This window comes from Bos taurus, chromosome 4, assembly GCF_002263795.3.
Source record: "Bos taurus isolate L1 Dominette 01449 registration number 42190680 breed Hereford chromosome 4, ARS-UCD2.0, whole genome shotgun sequence".
In the NCBI taxonomy this organism is placed as follows: domain Eukaryota; kingdom Metazoa; phylum Chordata; class Mammalia; order Artiodactyla; family Bovidae; genus Bos; species Bos taurus.
The window spans coordinates 111,977,687-111,996,740 of NC_037331.1; the positions used below are offsets into that span (position 1 = coordinate 111,977,687).

The following is a 19,054-nucleotide window of genomic DNA, read 5'->3' on the forward strand; positions in this document are numbered from 1 at the left end:
AAGTGTCTTTTAATTTCATGGCTGCAGTCACCATCTGCAGTGATTTTGGAGCCCAGAGAAATAAAGTCTGACACTGTTTCCACTGTTTCCCCATCTATTTCCCATGAAGTGATGGGACCAGATGCCATGATCTTCGTTTTCTGAATGTTGAGCTTTAAGCCAACTTTTTCACTCTCCTCTTTCACTTTCATCAAGAGGCTTTTTAGTTCCTCTTCACTTTCTGCCATAGTAGGTAAATGACTGGCTTTGTAGCTTTGCTTCTGGTTTTAGATAGTAAAGCATTTCTGTAAAGCATTTCTTATTGTCTTTAGCTAATTGGGCATCCCTGGTTGCTCTGTGGTAAAGAATCCACCCGCCAGTGCAGGAGACGGTTTGATCCCTGTGTCGGGAAGATCCCTTGGAGGAAGAAATGACAACCCATTCCAGTGTTCTTGCCTGAGAAATCCCATGGACAGAGGAGCCTGGTGGGCTACAGTCCTTAGGGTCACAAAAGAGTTGGGTACAACTTAGCAACTCAACAACAACAACAACAGACATCAGAAGTTTAGGTTTTTTATGTTTTGCTTTGAAGGTTTTTACATGGTATTTTCTGTCCTGGAGTTTTCAACCTTTTATCATAAAAAAATTTCAAACATTCAAAGAAGTCAAAAGAATTTTACAGTGAAGACCCATTTTACTGGACTTGCTCAATCACGTATCTCTCTACCCTGAATCCATATATCCATCCATCCATTTTATGTTGCGTGTTTCAGAGTAAGCTATAGACATCAATACACTTCTCAGTAAATGCTTGAGCATGTACATCATTAGAATTTGAAATTTGTTTATAGTTTCCAGTGGAGAAGCTTTGACTAGCACATTTGCCTGAGTAACCCAAAAACCTATCCAGATAGAGGGTGTCTTCACCCCTGTGGAAGGTTCCTTGATGCTTCCCAGGGCATCCTGGCCTCCCCCACGGCAGCTACCATAGATTAGTTTGGCAGTTTCCAGGAGTTCATCCAAAGGGCAGTAGAGAATATGTTCCCCTTCCCGTGAGGCTGCTTTCATTCAGGGCATTTTTGAGATTTATCCGTGTTATCCAGGTGGCAGTAGTTTCTCCCTTTTGCTAAGTCATATTCCATTGTATGAATACCACAGCTGCTTGATTCATTCTTCTAATGATAGGTACCTGGGCTATTTCCCATTTTTTTTTGGCTAAAGCAGGGGGGAAAGCTATATCTAAGTAGAGATCTTTTGGGGAGCAGAATGCTTTTATATCTCTCGGGCCGACAGAGCAGTGGAATTGCTGCACTGTGTGTTAATGGTATGTTTGACAGTAAGAAACTGACCAGCTGTTTTTCTAAAGTGGCTGTATCATTTTGAATTCATGTGAGCAGTGTTTGTGAATTCTAGTTGCCCCACAGTATTGCCAACGCCTGCTTGGAACATCATTCTCTTTCATTTTAGCCATTCTGGAAGTGTGTGTCATGGTATCTCATGGTTTTTATTTGCATGTCCCCAATGATTAATGAAGTTGAGTCATTTTCATATGCTAGTTTACCATTTGTATGTCATCTTTTGTAAAGTATCTGAGTCTTGGGGGTTTTTGGGGGGGGATTAATATGCTTTTTATTATTGAGTTGTGGGAGTTCTCTGTTGAGGATGCCAGCTTTTTCTCAAACATGTCTTGTTGATCTTTCCTCCCAGTCTCTGAGGCTTGCTATTCTTTTCTTAATGGTGTTTTTGAGTGAGCAGGTAGTTTATTTTGAGGAAACCTAATTTGTTTCTTTTCCTTTACAGTTACCTTCTGTGGCCTATGAGAAACCTGTGTCTGGATCACAAAGATACTGTTTTCCTCTTGAAGCTTTGTGGTCTGGGCCTTTCCATTTGGGTCTTTGTGTGTGGTGTGAGGTGGGGCTGGAGGTTGCTCTTTCCGCTGCCGTGGCTCTGCAGTTATTCCAGCATCATTTGTTTCCCCCAGAGGGGCAGTTTGGTGCCTTTGTTAAAATTGACAATGTAAATGTGGTTTTATTACTAAAATTGTTTCATTGAAATGTGACCAGTGTAAAGGGAGAATGTATTACTACTTTGATTTGTTTATATTTTGTGAAGTATGGTTGCATCTATATTCATGTGGGATTATTGGTTGCTGTTTTCATTTTTTATAATTTCTTACTGTAGCATTATGTAAATTCTTGAAGTCAGATAGTATAAGTCTTCCAACTTTGTTCTCCTACCCCAGGATTTTTTGACTATTCTAATTCCTTTGCATTTCTCTATAGTAAGTTTTATTGTCAGTTTGTCAATTTCTCCCCTAAAAATTGGTGGATTACAATTGGTATTGTGTTGAATTTTTTTAAAAGTAGTCTTATTGAGATATAATTCACAATGCCATACAGTTCATCCATTTAAAATGTTCATTTCAATTGTTTTCAGTATATTCACAGGTATATTCAATCATCACATTTTAGAGCATTCTCATCTCAGAAAGAAACCCTGTACCCTTGAGCTGTTACTTCCTTAGTCCCCTACCTCCCTGCGGATCTACTTTCTGTCTATAGATTTGTCCGTTCTGAACATTTCACGTAATGTAATCATGTATGATACGTGGACTGAAGCTTATGCCCGAAAATTCACATGTTGAAGCCCTGACCCCAGTATTTAGATGTGCAGTATTTAGATGGGACCTTTAGGGAAGTACTTAAGATTAAATGAGGTCATAAGGTAGGGCCCTGATCTATAGGATTGGTGTCCCTAAGTCTTAAAGACCCCCAAGACAATATCATGTATGTTAGTTTTAAATCATTCTTCGTATTTTAAAGAATTAAGAAAAATAGTCTTTAATATTTGCACAGCTGTTTATTATTTCTGATGCTCTTCATTCTTTTCTAAAGATCCAGGATTCAACCTAGTATGAATTCCTCTGTACCTAGAATTTAAGTCTATACTACATGAACGCTCTTGATTTTATTTTATCTGAAATTACCCTATTTTGCCTTCCTTTTTGAAGAATACTAGTTAGCACTGCCTCATGTTTTCCATGCCTGGTTGGTTAATGGTGAGGGTGATGCTAATTTGGGAATGAAAGTGGAATTGAACTCTGGGTAGAAATTTTAAAAGAGCGTTTAAGAGCGCCTCCCCGCCCCCCTCCACAGCCCCCAATTAAAATTTTCCTTTCAGTCTGTTCTGTGAGGCCCAGGGTTCCTTGCCTTGTTTCAAGGTCCTCTGAGGAGGTAAGGCTAAAAGGAAATAACGGTGGGGTGGGGGTGAGAGAGTGTTCTGTGCACAGAGAATACTTTGTGAAGAAGAAAGAAGTCTGTGGTTAGAAGTTGTTAAATACCCTAGCCCTGCTTTCCCAAAAGAATGGCTTTTTGATACCTGAAGAGATTCGTAAACTTTATATGTCCAAAGGAACCATATACTGAAACGCTCATTTCTAAGTTGTTAAGTTAAGCTCTTTCCACTTATTATCTTGTTAACGTCTCTTTGTCTTGATCTCTGCATGTGCCGTGCCCGTTGCTTCCAGGGCCAGGTGCGCCCTCAGGTGTTGGTCACTGCCTGCTTACTCTGAAGGCTTCACCCCCGCCCCTGAGCCCCCACCCCTGCCTTATTCTTAGTCTGCAAACCATTAGGGACCATGGGAGGAATCTGCCCCAAAAGAAAAAAACCCTTTTAATATCAAGCAAGCTCAGGTTCAAAACTTACAAAGCGGATGAGAGCAGATTCGGAGGAAAAGCCGGGGCGGGGCTGTGGACAGCTCTCCCGGGGCTGTCACTCTCGGTGTCCAGCGGAGGGCATTGTGTGGGAAACACGCATCGCCTTCAGGGCGCACAGGTCCAGAGGAGTGAGGCTGTGGACGGCCTTTAAGAATGAGTCAACCAGTTTAACTTTTCTTTATTTGCTTATAAGAATGTTGTGATACATCATTTTATGTCTAAACCACTGATCTTTCAGAAAGTGAATATAAAAATTCCACCGAAGAATGCATTCTGTCAGATTATAATTGGCAGTATTTTCCTAGTGTTACTTAATGCATATCATGAGTGGAGTCTTGGATTTGACTCCAAATATGTGAATTTGGTACATATATTACCGTTTTTATATTCTGTATCCAGTGACAGTGTTAAAAACAACTACATATTATATCCTAAGGATCCAACAATATATGTAACTAATTCTTTATGTTTGACAAATAGGATGTTACAAGTTTTTTTTTTACCATCTTCAGCATTGCTGTCATAGTTTGCTAACTAAAGTAATTGTATATTTCCATGGTAATTTCTGTACAGTAAATGCTTGTGAGGATAATGACTGTATCAAAGAGAATGCACTTGGAGATTTTTGAATATTTGCACATTTTAGTCCAGAAAAATATGTGGCAGTATGAGCTCTGACCCCATTGAATAGATGCCCTATTCCTGCACTTGTTTGACTGTTTTTAAGACCTTTGTTAATCTAATAGCTAGAGATTGATATATTGCCAAGAAATAGAGATCAGGCTGATCTAGGTAACCTAAAAAGTTCCCTGGAACCAAACACCTAAAACTGGTGTTTGAAATGTGAAAGGGAGTTAAAAAAAAGTTTAAGTGAGAGTCTTGGTCCACGTGAACAAGTCAGCATATAGACCAAACAGCAGAACTAGAGCCTCAAGAATACCAACAGAAGGGCCTTTAGAGAGCACTTCTAAGTGTATTGAAAACAATTAGTGATAAAAGAGTCCAAAATATAAAGGGACAAAGCGCTATGGAAGTAAGACATTATTTTAAAGAAGTAGGGAACTTCTGCAAATGTAAAATAAAGTTGTTAAAGATAGATTTTTCATTGTTGAAAGAGAATCACTTAACCCGATGTGATAGGTAGATCAAGAAAAATTAGAAAAGTTCGAACAAAGATAAACTGATGGATGTAACGGACATAAATTGAGATATGGAGCTGAAATAAAAATGGTCAACATACATGTAGTTGTGAAACCTCCAGGAGAAAATTGAACGTAGCTCAGAAATGTTTGAAGAGGAAATAACCCAAGAATTTACCAGAATCGGTGAAAGCAAAATACTATGCATGTCAGATTTTAAGGTACTATCACAAGCATATGGATATGATGCATAACTCCAACATCATGAAAGAACTACCGTAGAGTAAAGAAACTGGTGATCCAGTACAAGGGGAAAGGGGAGGAAACAAGAGGCATAGAGAAAAATAATGAAAATAGAAAATGCAAGACAAGATGGCAGAAATTAATCCGTATATCAGTATAAAAACAGTATAAGTTTAAAACCAAGTCCTGGGTGTTCATTGGAGGGACTGATGTTGAAGCTGAAACTCCAATACTTTGGCCACCTGTTGCAGAGAGCTGACTCATTTGAAAAGACCCTGATGCTGGGAAAGATTGCTGGCAGGAGGAGAAGGGGACAGCAGAGGATGAGATGGTTGGATGGCATCACACCGACTCGATGGACGTGGGTTTGGGTGAACTCCGGGAGTTGGTGATGGACAGGGAGGCCTGGCATGCTGTGGTTCATGGGGTCACAGAGAGTCGGACACGACTGGGCTGAGCGACTGAACTGAAGTGATGAAACAGTTTCTTTTTTAAAGGTAAATTTTACTGGGGTGATTTGCAGTAGATAAACCAAAACATAGATACATAAAAGTTGAAAATAAAGAGGTGGAATACAGGTACTTGAGAGAAATTCTAAGCAAAGTATAGGAAAACCCATATTAACATCAGATATGATAGATTTTTAAGACCCTGTGGTTAAGAAAAAATGCGGTTACTTCCTAATGATAAAAAAGAACAAGTCACCAGGAATATAATTCCAATTTTGTATGCTTATTAACAGAACCTCAAAATATATGACAGATATTTTAGAGAATTATGAGACTCTCTGCCACCCCGTGGACTGTAGCCTGCCAGGTTGCTCTGTCCGTGGGATTCCCCAGGCAAGAATACTGGAGTGGGTTGCCATTTCTTCCTCCAGGGCGTCTTCCCGACCCCAGGGATCAAAGCTGCCTCTCTTGCATCTCCTGCACTGTCAGGTGGATTCTTTACCACTGCACCACCAGCTGAAACTGTGCTGTCAGAAGCAAATGTACGGTTCATTATAATTTTTTTGTATTGTAAAATTTGAAAACATGTAAAATAATTGCACGAATCGTTACATGTTTAGTTAAAAGAAACTGGCTCAGTCCTGTCCAGCTCTTTGCGACCCCATGGACTGTACCTGCCAGGCTCCTCTGTCCGTGGGATTCCCCAGGCAAGAATACTGGAGTGGATTGCCATTCCCATCTCCAGGGGATCTTCCCAACCCAGGGATCGAACTCAGGTCTCCCACATTGCAGGTGGTTTCTTTCCCGTCTGAGCACCAGGGAAGCCCTGTTGTTACATGGTGAAGTGTGAACCGTTCATAGCAATGGTAAACGTTGGTGGACATTTGCCCTTCGGGAGGGGGAGGAGCACGTGTCAGTTACACTCGTTCCAGTCAAGCAGAAAGTCGATGGGGATTCGGATGGAATGAGTGACACAAGTGTGTGCACACTGGGTCGTGAGTTTGAGACAGCTGGTTGTATGTTATAACCTATGATTCTCTATTTGAAATATTTGTTCAAATGACTTAGTGTTTTATGACATAGTTCCCCTGGAGGAGGGCGTGCAGCCCACTTCAGTATTCTTGCCTGGAGAATTCCACCGTCAGAGGAGCCTGGCAGGTTTTGGTTCCTGGGGTTGCAAAGAGTCGGACATGGCTTAGCGACTAACACTTTCACTTCACTTTCTTTGATTACCACTGAGATTGCAGCGTTTCTTAGGTTTTTGGCCCCTAAACTACTAACACATGTTTCTTTCTAGCCTTTGGATTTTCAGTTGGAATCCTTATGTTTCTTTAGAGATGAAGTTTTTTCACCCTGTTTTAATTTACCTTAATTTATTAAAAATAGTAAGTTTAAGATAGTTATTACTAAAATAGTTTCAGAATTTCAGATGAAGTCTTTATAGGACTTTGCTTAGAAAGGCCTTCTCCATCAAAATAATTGTGTGTATTTGTTTTGTTTTATGGCTTCTCTCTGTATATTTTAATTCTTAATCTATTTGTAATATATTTTGGAATACGAAATTTTTAAACCACCCCTTGCTATAATGCCATTTATTCAATAATCTTCATCCACTGACTTGAAATAATCTTTATATAGTAAGTTCTTAAACACACCAGAATATTTGGTTTCATGGTTTTTCTGTCTGAATAAGTATCGGTGTCCTAATTTTATCCAAGGTAGTCCCATGCACAGAGGAGCCTGGTAGGCTACAGTGCCTGGGGTCACAGAGTCAGACACGACTTAGCAACTAACGTACACAAAGCACACGCAGATGAACTGAAACAGTAGTGAAGGCTATGACAAAACAGCTTGTCTCCATCTGTCTCCATAGTGCGTGGTATTGCTCCTCTGTGATTGGTCAGCCTTGGGCATCCCTGAGTTTCAGCTGTGATAGAGGACTCCATCTCTTGAGCTACTGTGTTTTCTGCTTTTTATTAAATATTTTTCATTTTCAGAGTGTCATTCATTTCATTTCAGTCGCTCAGTCGTATCCGACTCTTTGTGACCCCGTGGACTGCAGCGTGCCAGGCTTCCCTGTCCATCACCAACTGCCAGAGCTTGCTCAAACTTATGTCCAAGTTGGTGATGCCATCCAACCATCTCATCCTCTGTCGTCCCCTTCTCCTCATGCCTTCAGTCTTTCCCAACATCAGGGTCTTTGTTCCAGAGAGTCAGTTCTTCACATCAGGTAGCCAAAGTATTGGAGTTTCAGCTTCAGCATTATTCTTCCAATGAATATTCAGGGTTGATTTCCTTCAGGATTGAGTGGTTTGATCTCCTTGCAGTCCAAGGGACTCTCAAGAGTCTTCTCCAACACCACAGTTCAAAAGCATCAATTCTTTGACGCTCAGCTTTCTTAATAGTCCACAACTCTCACATCCATACATGACTACTGGAAAAACCATAACTTTGACTAGACGGACCTTTGTTGGCAAAGTAATGTCTCTGTTTTTTAATATGTTGTCTAGGCTGGTCATAGCTTTTCTTCCATGGAGCAAACATCTTTTAATTTCATGGCTGCAGTCATCATCTGCGGTGATTTTGGAACCCCCAAAAATAAAGTCTGTCACTGTTTCCATTGTTTCCCCATCTATTTGCCATGTAGTTTGGTTAAATCCACTTACAAATCATTTTAAAGGTTTTGGATATTTTTATATTTGTAACGTATATTTTTGGAAATATTCATAGCTTAAGCATCATAATAGACTATGGTCATAGCTTTTTGTTTTTCCTGAAGTAGATAATTGCTTTTTTTTTTTTTCTCACTTGCAACTTTCTCTCTGTACTATTTGCCACTTCTCTTACCTTCTGATCCACTCTGGGGACAGTTTCCCACAAGGTAATGGCATTAGATGATCTGGAAGGTCCAGAATTCTCTTGGTGACTTCCTCCAGAAACTTCCATCCTCATAGCTGGCTGGCTCTTCGCTTGATTGGTGTCTAAATGGGATCTTTACTCTGGTTTTAACAGGTTTCTGTTGATATTTGGAAACATTGACACTGCCGTATCTTGTAAGAAACTATGTGTTAATAATGACTGTTGACATTGATGATGCCCATTGATTTCCTTGACTTTTCTCCAAGTCACGTTTATAACTACTGCACAAGTGTTCACCAGTCAAACCAAGCTCGAGGGGCTGGTGTCCCTCCTTCTAAATCGAAAAAGGGGCAGACGCCGGGGGGAGCTCAGTTTGTGGGCTTGGAATTGTACAAACGGCTTAAAGAGTTCCTGAAGAATTACTTGACAAATCTTCTTAAGGTAAGATGTTTTACATTTATACTGAACATTTATAATATAATAGAATGTAAAAAAATTAAAAGTAGTGAAATAACAATTGTGAATTAATTTTTCATTGTTCTTGGCACTGACGTGTCTGCGCCTGAAGAGGTGCTGCTCTTAGGTCGTTTCCCCGTTATGAAGATGAAACCTTCCTAAGCCGTGTTCTGTTAACTTCTTAGATTAGAAGTTTCTGATGCCTTTCCCTATAGTAGTACTTTGCTTAAATTACTAACCATTTGGTGTTTGGTGGTTAGAAAGCGATGAACCTATTAATTTAAAGCATATAATTATGAATTCAAGTTACCTATGTGTATTTTGAACCCACTGTAATATTCTGTATTAAGTGTATGAGTGACTAAGGGTTATCCAGCCTCTGGTAATCACACTTTTCCAATGTGTTCTGCACACGTGTGTATAGAGATTTTTGATTTACACAAATAATGTCCAAAAAACTCCAGCATGCTCCAGATTTGTTTTTCTTAATATATTTTGCAAGGTGACTGGAAACTTGAACATCATTTAACAGAGCAGAGTTGAATGAGCACAGTCGTGACCAAGACAATATCTTTTTCACATTCCCAAGCAGTCTTGATGAAGCCACTGTGTCCTCCTGGCTCTGATTCGCAACACTTTGTAAAGTGAACACTGGGATTCATTATTCTTTAGTATCGAAGTGACGAACAGCGTGTTATGTTGTGAAAGGTGTTGATAGGCCTGCCATCAGCGATATTTTTTTTTTTAATTTCTAAAAAAGGTCATCTGGTATCATCCAGAAGAGCTTAGCATTACATGTTCGGGTTCATCCCTTGTTATTTAAATCTAAATGAACACAAATTTGGTTGTATCAAGATATGGTCATGTTTCCACGTGGCTTGTTGGGTCACTTGTGCACCCGTGTGTTTCTGGAGCTTTGTCCTGTAGCCTTTTTATTCTGCCAGTTGGAGGGCCTGAGGCTGAGAAGTTGAGGGGTAGCCCCAGACCCCGAGTTCATGGAGGGGCTGACCACCACCAGTTCCCCCGAGCTCCCGGGATTTCTCTTCTCCTGCAGCACATTTTAATGATATTGCCGTTTAATGCCCCATGTTTAAAGGGTAAGATGTCATTTGTAGATGTTATTAATACCTAAGAAAAAGTTTCAAGTTAGTTTCCTTTCAATAAAGATTTGCGGTTTAAGTTGTAGAAATTTCAGTAAAAGTAATTTTTATAATTTTTAAGTATATTTAATGAAGAAAGAAGATACATTAAAAAATGAAATAGTATTGGCCCCATGACCTAAATTGTTAATTGGATATCTTTTTTAACAGAGGAATTATCAAAAAATAAGGGATTTCCTTAACCTGCCCCTATATGAATATAAAGGAATTACTCTCATATTCTGCAAGTTCAGTCTTTTACAAATGTATATGCATATTTAATACTGTGAAAAAAGTTCCAGTTTGGAATGAAAGTATTTTTGTTAAAATTCTCTTTAGTCTAACCCTCAGGAGTTACATTCTTGTGAGAATTTGTAGTAAATGAGTGTGTTTTGTGTACAGAATAAAGAACCCATCTGTCTAAAACCATGAGCATCAATGTATCTTAATGCAATAGATTTGTTTCAGTGAACTCTTATCTTTAATTCATCACGTGACAAATTAGTCATCTTAAAGCTTTAGTTGCCTTGTTTCTAGGACGGAGAAGATTTGATGGATGAGAGTGTACTGAAGTTCTACACTCAGCAATGGGAAGACTACCGGTTTTCAAGCAAAGTGCTGAACGGGATCTGTGCCTACCTCAATAGACATTGGGTTCGCCGCGAGTGTGACGAAGGACGGAAGGGAATCTATGAAATCTATTCTGTAAGATTTGACCACACACCTTTCAGATGTGTGTTTTTCTTGGAGATGTTTCCTTTCCAGCAGGGATCTAAGCAGCTAGTGAGCAGCTTTCAGACTAGCGAGCTAATTTCAAAACATGGCCCTTGGATGTTTTGCGGCAAGACAGGAGGAGAATGAGTAATTGGAAGTTCTGAACTACAGCCTGCACGCTTCTGCAGTTACTGATTTAAAAAGCCGACCGTGGGGCCGAGCCTGGAGCTGTCACCGTCTTAGCACAGCAGGTCCTGCAGGCAAAGCAGGTCCCCCTCCCCAGGACTCGGGCCTCCGTAGTCAGTCTTGTGGCCTTTCAGGGTCAGGGAGACTGCTTCCAGGAGTGGACGGTGATGTGAACTTCCATCCTGCCCACTCACTTTAGGAAGCAATGACACAGAGTTCAAAATGGATGGGTTTTTAAAAGACTGCAGAAAAATAAATTCTGAAAAGGCAAAGTCTGAATTGTTAAAACACCTTCATTAGTATGTTTCTTCAGTCAAGGAAGCTTTTTCCAAGCCCTGTTGGTTTTCAAAGTATGGTCCCCAAACCCTCAGCATCATTGTGACCTGGGAACTTGTTAGAAAGGCAAATGTTTGGGCCTCAAGCAAGACTTGCTTAACTGAACGCTCTGGGGGTGGGGCTGGCCAGCGTGATGTTAGCAGGCTCTCCAGGTGGTTCTGATGCTCATTCTAGTCTGAGAACCAGTTAAGGGAGGACTTAGACTCCCAGAACAGCCTCTGTGTTCATAATGGGCTCGGATACACAGACAGTACGTTTTTTGAATGGTGTAAAATGTCAGTTCTTTTGAGAACTGGAGATATATGAGATTATCTCCAAACCCACGAGTGCTGCTGTAATAGCAGTGCTTTGTAGCTTTACAAGTTTAATGAAAAGAAAAACATAACGTACCATAGATGCATAACAAATTTTTATCATTTGTATAGCTCAGTTTCTATACCAAACTATTAACTGCTTCTTTATAATATTTTGTAACATAGCTTTAACAAAGCTTTCTATGTTTAGTGTTGATTTGAGCCTCATGTAGTTTGCCTTTTTCGTTAAAAATAACTTCTTGAGACTGAAGATTGTCTGTGGGAATCAGCATGATTTTGATTTCCCCCTGACTGAAAGCACCGTATGTGTGCCCTATAGTAATGTCACAGGCTCCTACAAATCATTATGGTCTTTAAACTTTTTATATACTGTTTTCAAAATTTGACTGCTTTTTTTCTTTTAACTTTCAAAATTCATAGTTTCTACATCCTTAAATGCTGTAGTTGGTTTAGACGTGCACTCTTTAGCAGAGGCCAGTCGACACCCCTGTCTGGAAACAGTGTTTCCTCTGCGTGCTCTTCCGTGAGGCTGTTGAACTCACAGTGCAAGTACCAATTGATACATGAAACGGTTCTCACATGGTGATCTCTTGTTGCATTTTCCAGAATCTCCAGGAGATGGGGATGCTTTGTCATGAATTATAAAGTTTTCCTTTTTTCCTAATAATTTTTTCTTTCTCTTCAGTTACAGAAGGTTGTCAGTTTCCTTTCAAGTCAACCAGAGGACATAAATTAATTTCATTATCCACATATTGAAGTGATGCAGCAGGACTTTCCCCCTGATTCTGTCCCTCTGAACTTCCTCTGGCCTACCTTTGGTCCTGCTCTCTTAATCTTGCCTTTCTTCCTTCAAAGCAACCAGTTGTCCAGAGTTAAATCACATCTGTCTTATGCTGTCTCAAGTTAGAAAAATGTTGGGAAAGAGTTATTTTTGAAGGTGTAGTGTCTTCAGTAGACGTTGATGGCCGCACACGGCATGTTCCCTGCCTCCCTTCTGCACCGAGGAGCCCTGGGGAATTGGAACAGAGGGTGTGCACCTGGAGAGTTACTTCCCAAACCTTGCCCCCCAGGGGGCATTTCTCCTGAAAAACTAAGACTCTTCCCTTCCCAGCATCTTCTTTGACAGACTAGTCCCTAATTCTGAAATCACCTTTTTATTCTAATAGAAGACTTGGGTGTACATTGTTCATATCTTATTAAAGATATTTTCTCTTAAATACTGCTTTCATGCTGCCCTTTTTTTGGCAGAAATTTTTCATTTTGTAAATGAAATTTACATAGAATCTTTTCAGAACTGTATGTATAAACCTAGTTTTATCTGTGGTTAAATTTGGGGGGAAATAAGACTGCATTTATTTAAGTTTCTCAGCAGTTTTTGAGTATTAAATTCCCTTAAGTTTGAATTTAACTGAATAATACTTCTCTCAACAGTTTAAAAGCCATATATGAATTAATATTTCCCTTTTGGGGGGGCGGCGAGCATTTTATAGTAGTCGTCTGACATACCCTCTATGAGAAGTTTCAAAAGCTTTTTTTAAAAATGCGTCATATGCACACACATAAGTAAAATGGGAAATTTGAATACTTTATGTATAATAAAGGTTTCCCAGGTGGTGCACTGGTAAAGAATCTGCCTGCCAATGCAGGACGCACAAGAGACTCAGGTTTGACCCCTGGGTCGGGATCCTCTGGGGTAGGAAATGGCAACCCATTTCAGTATTCTTGCCTGGAAGATTCTTAGACAGAGGCGCCTGGCAGGCTACAGTCCATGGGGTCGCAGAGTCAGACAAAATTGAACAGGCAAGAGAAAAGAGACATTTTTAACTCAAGAGAATGGCTCTCTGATTTCATCATGATTTTTTGCCAAGTTTATAATTTAAAAGATTGATACATATAATCTGGGATTAAGGCTGTCTCCCACAGCTTTGAAAAAACATAGTAAAAGTATAGCCATTTAACACTGTTGCTCTTTCTTTTCATCCAGCTTGCATTGGTGACTTGGAGAGACTGTCTTTTCAGGCCACTGAATAAACAGGTACTACTTGTGCGTGTCGTCTTTTCCTTTTAAAACCCCTCGCAGGTCTCATACCTTAGGCGTTGTCTTCCTCACTTCTTTATAATATCCTCAGAGTACCTCTCATCTTGCCTTTGGCAGATTTAAACGTTTAAGAGCTATGTAGTAACATAATATTGATGCATACCATAGTCTGTAATCTTCATGTCTCTTTCCTATATCTGTTCTAAAGGTAACAAATGCTGTTTTAAAACTTATTGAAAAAGAAAGAAATGGTGAAACTATCAATACAAGACTGATAAGTGGAGTTGTACAGTCTTATGGTAAGCAGTTTCCCTTTAATTTAGTGAAAGCTTTGATATCAGTGGCAGTGATAACAGTGACGCAATAGATTTGTTTTCAAATAGTATTATCAAGAATATTGTTAGCATTTATCAATGTACTCATAATTCTCTTTGTGTCAGTGTGATTATGTTTGATTTTATCCATTATAAAGATTGTTTATCCTCATGCCTTAAGGAGATTTTGATGGACTAGACATTTGACATTTAAATTATTTTCTTTTCTGGTTTCATACTGAATTACTGGATCTATATACCTGTATAGACTGAAAACTAAGCACTTATATATGCTTAGAGTGTCATTAATGGAGCTGAATGATAACCAGAAATCTGTATCATCTTGAACAACTGCCATTGAGAAGCCAATAAAGTAACACAGTGTTTTAAAACTTGAGTAATGTTCTATGTCTTTGAAAGTTTAAAATTAAGCATTATTATTTTTAAGCGTTAGAAATGTTAAGATGTTCTCTTAATGAACTTGATGAGAACTTTGAAGCATGCCTGGCTGTCGGTCAGAATCGCTTGCCTTTGTGTGTCTTGGATTTTTTTTCTTTTATGCAAAATGCACTTAAATACCAGAAAATAAGTTTGCCTTTTGCCCTGCAATTTTATTCTTACCTTTTCAACATAACTTAAACTGAAAGCTACACCTAAAGTAAAATATATATTCCTTAAAATATAACCAAAGATAATGAGGCGGTTGAAACATAGTTCTGTTTACTTCCAGTGGAGCTGGGACTGAATGAAGATGACGCCTTTGCAAAGGGCCCTACGCTAACAGTGTACAAAGAATCCTTTGAATCTCAGTTTCTGGCTGACACAGAAAGATTTTATACCAGAGAGAGTACCGAATTCTTGCAGCAGAACCCGGTTACTGAATATATGAAAAAGGTAAGGTTAAACATACTTAAAGTAGACTTAAGTTAAAAGTTACCGCTGCTCAAATAAATTACTCTTTTTACTCATATATGAGCTTCCTTCAGAGTCGTTTCTTGGGCACTGTTATCCGGTGGTGTTTGCAGCAGGTGCACATGGTTTCTCCCCGTTCACTAAGGAGCTTGTATAAATTAGTTTAATAATCGTGGCTCATGTTCTCCTACTGTGTGGAGGATGTAACTGTTACAGCTGAATGACGTACGTGTTTGAACACTCTCTCCTAGAATGTACATGTGTATCTAATGGCAGCCACGGTCTTGCATCAATGAAAAAATAGTATTTAAGAAACACATTTTTTTCTGTAAACTTTAAGCTTTTTACTTTTTTGCTTCTGAGATCTCTCCTAAAAATCTGTTTAACACAACCTTCCAGTGTGTATTAGAGAGGTCCTTCTGAAAGAACAGGATCGAAATCTTAGATGAGAAGATTGGGGATTGGTCTCTGCATCATAAATGTTCTACATTAAGTGATGTCACAGTACAGTTCTACGAGAATTATTCTAACTTCCCTTCTCGGAAATACCGGTGTCCCAGACTTAAGCTCAGAGGAGTGACCTCAGTCAGAGGTCAGCAGACTTTCCGTGAAGGGCCAGATGGTAAATACTTCAGACCTTGTGCACATGTGGTCTTGTCTGCAACCATTCAGCTCTGCATTGTGGCGCAGAAGCAGCCGTGGCAACATCTAAACCGCGTTCCAGTACCAGTTTCCTTCCAGCAGAATTTTGCCCCCAGGCAATAGTTTGCCAACCCCTGACCTAGATGGGCAAGGAGACTTCCAGGGAGTCTGGGGCTGTGTGTCTGACACCCGCTTCTCCTTTTATTGTCTGTTCACTTGGAGAACAGAGTCACTGCAGAGTCACTTTCTCCATGCGCTGAGAACCAAAAGTCAAGGAGAGCAACAGCTCCCCTGTCTAACCACATAAAGTCCTTCTCAATTTGTCCATGACGTTCCTAGTACATTTTCCCATAAGAGATAGTAATTATAAGTGGGTCTTACAAGTCTGAAGTTAAAAGTCCTTGACAGACAAATACTTGATCCTTGAAAACCTAACAGAAGTGGAACCCCGCAGAACTATTACACTTGGGAAAGTGATGGTTCTTTGTGTATTTACGAGTTAAATTAGCTTTCGTGTGCCAGTCTGGAAGCTAACCAGCTTATTGAGAGTTGAAACAGCTGCCTGACCAATCAGTTTTAAATCTAAGCACTGATTTTTACAGTGTAGTTTTCATAAACACATCTTTTATTGAACTGTACTATATATGGTGAGTCTTTTAAAACTGTGTATGTTTTTTAAAAGTGGCCTTTTATCAAGGTACAAATCCACACGTGTGGTTCAGGCCTTTTCATTTCATGGGCTTCTTAGTGAATTGCAGTTACCTGCTGTCCACACGGAGGAAGGTGGTAGTGCTTTGGTGCATGGAAATCCGCTTTATAGACTTACGGTTTCAACCCAGTCTGAGCCCTGCCTTCAAGGGAGAATGTGCTACCTGCATCCTGGCTATCTTAAATGGGGCTTCTTGGGTTAAAGGTTTGGCCCAAATCTGGTTGGGTCTTAGCAAACGTGACAGCCATTGCATTTGAAAAATTCATCATGTAGAGATTCTGTAGGCTTAAAATTGGAATTTAACCGTCTGAACAATGCTACTGTTACCACTAGCTGTAGGCTTGCATCTCAGCTATGTGTCTAACTGAAAATTGTCACACTGGGTTATGTGTCTAAGTAAAATGGGGGTTAAAGTCTAGTCCTCAGTTTCCTTATCTGTAAAATGAGGATACTTTATCATCATCATCATCATCATCATTATTATGTATTATTTGATGTTTGGCCATGAGTATGCATCAGAACCTCCAGTGTATGCCTGATGATATATAGGGTAAAATATGGAACATTTTATTCAGTAACTTGAGAAATTATGTTTATATCCGAACACTCTATTAGAAAGTAAAATACAAAACTCATGAACAGTATTGATATAAAACATCAACTTTCAAGAACTACTCTCCTTTTAGCAGCCCGTTTGGGCTAGATGTACAGATTCTCTGGGGTCTGTGTTCCTTTTTCTTGAGTTGTCCTTCAGGGGAAGCAGTTGAGACTCTGTGGCTTCCCTGCCCTTGATGGTGTCAGCAAGTGAGCAAGCCTCAGCCACGTTAGTTTCAGTGTATCTTACTTTCTCCTGTGACTGAGTCTGTGGTGAGCTTCCAACGAATATTTCACCTTTCTAGGTTTCTAGTGTCATTTTTTTTAAGTTTTAAAAATAAAATACATGTTAGGAATTTTCTTACTGCTTTTTGATCCATTTTTTCATTTTGTTTTTCCTGTATACTGATCCTAATAGAGTTAATAGAGACAGTCTTTGCTTAATTTTATTTAGTCCTTTTGAATTTGTACTCTGATATAATTATCTGCCAAGTACAATGGTGATCACGAGCTTACTTACCGTCAAGTCAACAAAGAATGTAAATCACTGTCCCTCCTAAAACCTAATGACTTCATACCCAGGACTTTGGGTTTTTTGGTTTCCCCGGTCATGACACTTTACTGTAGTCTGTGAAATGTGGAGAATAGCATTATGTCTGAAAAAAAAAACAATGTACATACCTTAATTTGAAAATACTTAATTGCTGCTGCTGCTAAGTTGCTTCAGTCGTGTCTGACTCTGTGCAACCTCATAAACGGCAGCCCACTAGGCTCCTCTGTCCCTGAGATTACTAAATGATGCCAAAACAATTATAATAGCAACATCAAAGATCACTGACGAAAGGTCAGCTTAACAAATAATAATAATGAAAAAAGTTTAAATATTTTGAGAATAACTGAAATGTGGCATAGACACACAAAGTGAGCACATGCTCTTGGAAAAATGGTGTGTGACAGCCTTGCATAATTCAGAGTCACCACAAACCTTCAGTTCCTATTTAAAAAACAAAAACCAGTACCAAAGCACAATAAAAGGAGGTTGGCCTGTGGACAGTAGTCCCCCCTTGTTCACGGTTTCAGTCACCCACAGACAGCCTCTCTCTGACAATATTGAATGAGAAGTTCCAGAAATAAACAGTCTATACGTCTTAAATTGCAGAGTATCGATAAGGGTATTACCCCAAAAACGTGTGAAACAGCACGTATCTGTAGGAAGAAGATTGATGTAAGGACATTGGATGGTTAATCATGATAACCTCGTTGAAGTCATCTGAAGAGGACTTGGAAACAAAAATATAGGTTACAGAGGAAGTGGTACACTCCAGGGACCAGTTATTGTGGTTAGCATTCCCTCCCCACCCCAGCCCAAATCGAAGGACCCCTTCCCTTCTCTTGTTTTCTTCCTCATACTAGGTAGGGCAGGATTGTGAGTTGAATTTGTCATTATTTTTGTTTAAAAAGACGCAAGTCCAAACCGTTGACCTGAGTTCACTCCCACAGGCGGAGGCTCGTCTGCTGGAGGAGCAGCGCAGGGTCCAGGTGTACCTTCACGAGAGCACGCAGGATGAGCTCGCCAGGAAGTGCGAGCAGGTGCTCATCGAGAAACACCTGGAGATCTTCCACACGGAGTTCCAGAACCTGCTGGACGCTGACAAAAATGAGGGTGAGCCACTGAGATTCGGAGCGCGTGGATGTTTATTACGATCTGTGATCGTGAAGTTGTGTGAACACTAGCCATTCTTTAAGAGGGCTGTGTGTATGTGTGTACCTTGTGGTGTGTTGCTCTCAGACGTCTGCAGCGTGTTTTGGGGGTGACTTTGGAGGAAGAGCGTCTTTTCAGTTTGGTTTGGAGTCCTGACTTGCCCACACACTCCGCGCTCAGTGATGCTGCCACTGCTTGGTGCGTGCGAGTATGTGACTTTTATGCTGAAAACTCTTAGAGATGAGAGGGCTGCTGTTTTGCAAAAGTATTTCCCATACCCTTCCCTTGTTTTCCTGGAACATGTGAGGAGCTCAGTAGAAGATTGACGCAGGACTTTTATTCTTTGGTGCTCATAAATCAGCCATGTGCCATGCATATATTAAGTGAAGAATGTGGGGGCCCTTTTTTGGCTGAATTGTTTGTATACTTGAGATGGATATTCATAAATACTCCTTAAATTTATTCATTCTTGTAAAGAATATTTGAGTGCCTATTATGTATTAGGCATAATCAGTTTCTCAATCTTGAAGCATCACCTGTAGTTCCTGCTCATCTTTTTTCTGTTATATCAGTGGTTTCTCCTGGCAAGGGAGAAATATGCTTTCATAATCAC

At 39.8% G+C, this 19,054-nt stretch overlaps 1 protein-coding gene across 9 annotated transcripts in view; it reads left to right on the forward strand.

Moving 5' to 3' along the window:
- CUL1 (cullin 1) overlaps positions 1-19,054 on the forward strand; it is an 88,216-nt gene that overhangs the window by 46,706 nt on the left and 22,456 nt on the right. For all 9 annotated transcript variants that reach the window (XM_024990518.2, XM_059885426.1, XM_059885428.1 and 6 more), the window contains 6 exons: positions 8,652-8,826; positions 10,518-10,685; positions 13,515-13,565; positions 13,777-13,867; positions 14,613-14,776; positions 18,240-18,402. In XM_024990518.2, coding sequence (XP_024846286.1) covers positions 8,652-8,826; positions 10,518-10,685; positions 13,515-13,565; positions 13,777-13,867; positions 14,613-14,776; positions 18,240-18,402 — 812 coding nt within the window. The remainder of the gene's footprint in view (positions 1-8,651; positions 8,827-10,517; positions 10,686-13,514; positions 13,566-13,776; positions 13,868-14,612; positions 14,777-18,239; positions 18,403-19,054) is intronic.